General features: G+C 46.2%; 1 protein-coding gene across 1 annotated transcript in view; it reads right to left on the reverse strand.

Annotated features, from left to right (window-relative positions):
• Window positions 1–2,655, reverse strand: part of LOC118580079 (succinate--CoA ligase [GDP-forming] subunit beta, mitochondrial) — a gene marked incomplete at its 5' end in the record, with an annotated part of 133,545 nt that extends 130,890 nt beyond the window's left edge. Inside the window, 2 exons of the mRNA XM_036181885.1 lie at window positions 1,549–1,639; window positions 2,558–2,655. Of these exons, the coding sequence (XP_036037778.1) occupies window positions 1,549–1,639; window positions 2,558–2,655 (189 nt within the window). The remainder of the gene's footprint in view (window positions 1–1,548; window positions 1,640–2,557) is intronic.
• Between the last annotated feature and the right edge of the window lie 3,345 nt (window positions 2,656–6,000).

The raw sequence follows: 6,000 nt of genomic DNA on the forward strand, positions 1-6,000 counted from the left end.
AGGGGCCAGACCCACAGTCAGATTCTGGCCTTGCTCCTTAAAGGCTGAGATGACTTGTTGTTTCAGTAGATGAAGCTAATGACCTATCAGTATCCCAACACCCTGCTGTTACTGGAACTGTCTTATGTGAGACCTGGGCACTAGCTTTCCTAACAAGCAATGAGCATCAACAGGCCACTTAACAAACACTAGCGAAAAGCAGAGGGCATTCATTCGATGTATCACAGTGGGAAAAGGAACACAGAACTAGTGATCCCCGTCCGTCAAGCTCATCTCTTGGGTCCTGACATGAGTTTAGAGCAAGAGATGTGAGTAGCTACCAAGCCCAGGCACTGTTTTCAGTCTTTCTACAGGGTACTCCAGCAGATTTCTGGGCTATGTAAAATCTTCCTGGGAGACCAGCTCTTCGCCAGGCCAGCACCTGGCTTCAGCCTTTCCCTTCTCCCAGAATCATTCTTAAGGGTACCCCAAATTCTTGAGGTCTGAGAGGCACAGGGAAAGGCAAAAATGTCTCCTTAGGAGATCATCTGCTTTCCAGTGCCCCCATTTTGACCAGGATTAGCCCTACCATGATTTAATAAGAACAAGCCAGTGACATCTTTCTAAAGCTGTACCAAGAATTTTTCTAAAGTTCCATGGAAACTAAAAATACAATGTATCACTCAGTGTCCCATCCCAAGTACAGCACAATGATACAGGCTACAAGTCTCTGATGCTACAGCAACAGAGTAGAGCCAAAAAGTGGGGCCCAATTTACTGTTAGGATGGATGGGTCTTTCCAGCCATAGCCACGTGTGACACCCTAGGGGCTCTGCTCATGAATTCACCTTCTGCAGCACAGGTCTTGCATTGTGAACATAGGTCTCTGCCCCCTCTTCCTTTTACACTGGGGTATGCACAAGGGGCAGCTTCCACTGCTTTGCATGTGAAGAGGGGTAGGGGAGGCTGACAACCGACAGAAGGGAGAGGCAGGTTCTGGACTTGGCTCCTACATTCATAACTGCACAGCAGAGGCAGGCCATTCTTGTCTGAGCTTTACTTTCTCTGTGTGGGTATGTCTGTGTGTCATGTGTATGCATGCACATGGGTGCATGTGCTGTACACACTGCTAGCAGTCTTCGCTAATACTAACTATACTCCTAGCACAGCTAGAGGCTTAAAATGGTCGTAACATCAAAGTATAGCACGAGGTATTCTCAAGGAAAACCACTGCACCAGACAATTCTAACAGAAAAGACTAAGCTCGGCTGCATGGGAACAGGAAGGGCTTACTGAGTACAAGGCTGCCCTGCCAAGCCTTGTCAGCTTCAAGCAGAATGGATCTGTGCTTTGCATGGAAAACTACTGCTTTGGTCATTCACCTCACTGGCTTGTGGTGAATGCCAATGTCCACAGCCCTTTGGGTCTTTCTTCAAAGACACAGCACTCCCTAAACAAAAACAGCACACTGCCAAAGAACAGTGCCTCATTAGATCCGTCAGCGCCAAGTCTAGCTCTCTGTTCTTTTGTTTTAAGTACAGACAAAATGACCAAGAGCATTCTTATTACCTTGTTTACTTTCACACCTTCTTTTGGAGTTTGCTTCGTGGCTAGATTATAACCAATCATCTGTTGAGCCAGCTGTTCCACCACTTTAGGGCTAAGAAAGACAGGAAGGAGGGAATGACAAAGAAAGACAATCAGGGTATATTGCAAATCACTATACAGTACGGTCCACAGTCTCCAGGGTTACCTCTACCACCCTGCCTCCACACATCTACACAACCCAGGGCTACTTCCACCACCCTACCTCCGCTCACATTCATATTGCCCAAGACTAGCTCGGTCACCCAACCTCCTCATACATAGCCACACTGCCCAGGGTCCACCTCCAGCTGACATCTTCACATTCACATTATCCACAGAATGCATGTCTTTCCATTACATCCTGTTTGGCTAGTGCTGTCACAAAGTCTCCGAGAGCCCAATATGAATGAAGGAATGAGTGAAGGGACGTTGAACTCTGTTACCTTCCCCTAAACATGTGTGTAAAGAAACAATACTAGATGTGTATCAGATTTAGGTAGAAGGTGAATGGAACACTGATAGTGGGTGATCGGGGAAACAGTAAACAATGAGGGAAAATAAGGACCACAACCAATGAAAAGACTATTATGGGAAGAGAGTCAAGGCTTGGAGCTGGGGCAGGATGCTAGGAAGATGCTCAGATAAAGGCAGGCATGGACTACCAGAGGACACACACAAAGACCACTGGTCACAGGGAACCACTGAACATTTTTCATGGGAATAACATGATGGAAATTGTATCTCCATTACAAGTGATTTTATTTCAAACTACTAGGATGTAGCTCAGATTGCCTGGGAGAGAGCAAGTACAGTCTTCCTCAGTGAGGTATACAAAGATTTCTAATGGGAGAAGGAAGCCCTGGGGCATAGCCAGAGCCCTGCCAATGCTTTCTCTTACCTCTCCATACTGGACCCTACCCTGCCCCAGCCCTCCTGCTCAAGAACCCTTTCAGTCATGGACAGGATGGGGCCCCGAACCCTTGAGACTTACTCTTTTGTTAAATGAACACCTCCTTTCAAACCGCTATTGAAGACTCCTTTTCCTCTTCCTCCTGCTAAGATCTGGGCTTTTAAAACAATTTCTTTTGCATCTGAAAAAGAAAAATCCAGATTGTGGTTGTTTTAAATTTTTTTTCTTTTCTTCATCTCCTCTTTAAAGGGGCAGGAAAAACAAAATCAATAATGGTGTAGGACTTCCAGGTGGGCTTAGTAAAAGCACTCCTAAATCAATTTTGAAAATAAAGACAATAAGGAACTTCAAAAATTATAAATAAAGAAGAGGAAGGAGGAGGAGGGGGAAGAGGGGGAGAAGGAGGAGGAGGAGGAGGGGGGGGAAGGAGGAGAAGTAGCTTGTTTACTGAGGACAGTCAAATACACCCCAGCAGAGTAAGCATCTGGTATTCACACATATGGGAAAAGCCAAGCTCATGTTCCCTTGCTCTTCTGAGTGTGCTATAAGACACTAAATAAAGCCAGGGAGGCAGTATGAAGTAATGACACTCCCATGTGGCAGAGGATTTGACTGCCTGTCAGCCTTTGAGATGTCAGAGGAAGACTGGACTGGGTACAGAAAGGGCTTACAGACAAGACACAAGGCTGCCTTTAATAACTGTATTCTTGGAAACCAATAGTTTTTGAGCAGTTGTTTTATATAGCCAAGAAAGAAGGAAATGAATTAAAACTAAAAGCAAGCAATATTTTTTGTAATATATATATGTAGGCAAAATGAAAAAAAATCTCCTGGGGGAAAAGGGGTTGGGAATATTTGTTTCTCAGCTCACACAAAGAGAATAAACTCTCTGTTCCTGACCTTTTAGACCAGAGTTATAAACTCAAACATGTCTATAGGCCTGGTGGAGAAGTGGGGTGAGAGGTCACAGAGTGGTAAATGGGGACTTTAGCAAGCAAGAGTTCCCTTTCCCTATTTAGTGGGGAGGGGCATGCTCCAAATCGAATGTGTTTAAAAACCAACCAGCACACATCTCAGGCCACAGCTGGCATTCTGTTTGTGTGCTGTCTTTATTTAAGTTGGAGAACTAAATCATTTCCATTAGGCTGCCATGGTTTTCTGCTTCAGCACCTGAGGTTTGGAATCTTGATTCTAGGCCTGCCAGTCTTTTTCAAACAGCTAGGCAGTGTTAACCACAGGGCTCTGGGACTCAGTTTACCACATCAAACAATCCTGAGGATTGTTTCAAGGATTAGCAGAGACAGAGATGGGAGGGAGGTGGCTCAGTAGGTAAAGCGTTTGCTCTGTAAGCATGAGGACCCAGGTTCTGAACCCCAGCACCCATATAAGCTAGGTGCAACAGCACAAGCCTGTAACCAGTGCTGGGAAAGAAAGACAGGAAAGTCCTTGGAGTGCAGCAGCTGGCCATCCTTGCTGCATCAGTGAACTTCAGGCTCACTGAGACCTGTCTCAAAAAATAAGATGGAGAGTGATTCAGGAAGACACCTGGCATCAACCTCTGCTCCAGTCACATGCACAAAATAAATGGAAAAAAAGGTAAAAATAACTGCCATAATTCACGTTGAGCTCTTGTAAGTCCCTGGCTACTTCAGCTCAGGGACTCATTGTCGCCACCATTGTTGCTCAGTCAGGCAAAGGTTGAAGGCGAAAGACCACAAAGGTTTTACCAGGGGAGCTGTAGAAAGACTGCACACTCTGAAGACACAGGGCCAGACAGTGACCAGTCAGCCCATGCAGAGGCTGCAGCTGGAAGGCACGTTTGTGGCTTCCACGGCTGGACTCCCTATCGCTCCCATGAGCTCATCCTCCCATGGCCAAGGTTCAGCACCTTTTCAGAAGCAAGCATGGCTCCTTCTAAGAACACAGCCCACCCCACCTGTGGCTCTTGCTTCTGCACTCAACACGAACCTTCCCGCCATTGGCCAAACCTGACTTAGAACAAGCTGCCACCTGCCAAGCTGGGTGAACACAAGCTATGCTCACTGTTCACTATCACAACTCACCAGAAAAGTAACCAAGACAAATGAACTCGCTGTCCATTCAGGCTGCTGCGTGTAACAGCAGCACGTGCACGTGATACTGGAGTGAAAGAAACCTGGACTAACATGCCCAACTTAGGGTCTATGTGGCTCAGTAGGTGAGCAAGCCTGGGTCCCACCCTCAATGCTGTCAGACACAAGCAAACAAAACTCCTGTAGAAGAGACACACAGGTGAAAGATGTCTGCCTGAAAAGAGGTCACTGTAAAAGGGCACACAGGGCTACAGCAGTATGAAAAAGAAACACAATACAGTAGCTGCAATGCTGATCTCAATGGCTGGTGCATTCATAAAACAAAGTATGATGGCTATCAATGAATATTCTCGGTGATTGCCCAAAAGATGGTATAGAGAAAGACCTTTCCTACTCGTCTTCTGAAGACCTCAAGTGGGAAAAGTACTTTTTGCTGTCGACTCAAAGGTTTAATTACAGTCACTTCCAATTTGTTGAAAAGACTCGGGGCATTCCGCTTACATCATCATCTACCATGCCCTTGTCGCCCAGGAGAGAAATGCTTCCCTGCCCAGATTATCAGCTGCACAACTGGAAAGCCAGGCAACACCCACAACTGGCCCCTGGTACGTGATACCCCAAAGGCTGATTAAACCACTTCTAGTCACCAACCACCAAGATCCAGAAAAGGCTGCAGGCTTGATGTGATTTGCCAATGAACCTGTCACTATCTGCCCTCCTGTCAAAGGCTTCTGGGCCTCTTTGGTGGTAAGCCAAGCAAGCATTTTAGTGATTGAAGCCATGTTTGTTTTGTTTTGTAGTGCTGGAGATTAAACCCAGGGATTCAGCCTTGCCCAAGCTAAGGAGCTAAGGATGTGTTCTGCCACTGTGTTATACAGCGCCCCCCCCCAGTCAGTGCAAACAGAAAAGGGGGAAGGGGGGCTATTCACGCTGTTACCTCCTGCAACTTGTACTCCAGTCAAAAATGAGCTCAGCAAAAATAACTAAGAGCGGCGGTGGTGGTGCATGCTTTTAATCCCAGCACTCGGGAGGCAGAGGCAGGTGGATCTCTGTGAGTTCAAGGCCAGCCAGGGTTTCAGGATAGCCAGAGCTACATAGTAAGACTTTGTCTAGAGAAAACAAAATACAAACAAATAAAACAGAATGTCTGAGAATATGTTATTTTTCAGCCATCTTTTAACAAAGTTGGCCAATGTTGAGAACTTGCACTACCAAGTTGGGTTTTACTCCAGGTTGCCTTCTTTCCAAATACAACCCTACCCCAAATGCAGAACACACAGATCGACTCCAACAACCCTCTAAATCAGTTCCTAGTACGGGGCTTGTTGGGGGCACTGTAATTTCCATTGTTTCAGCACAAGAGTCCTGTCTAGTTTTTGTGTGGTGATCACCTTTCAGTAGGCTTGATTGGCAGAATCTAACTGCTGTTAAGATCTATCTCAGCACTGCAGA

This window comes from Onychomys torridus, chromosome 3 (assembly GCF_903995425.1).
Source record: "Onychomys torridus chromosome 3, mOncTor1.1, whole genome shotgun sequence".
Lineage (NCBI taxonomy): Eukaryota > Metazoa > Chordata > Mammalia > Rodentia > Cricetidae > Onychomys > Onychomys torridus.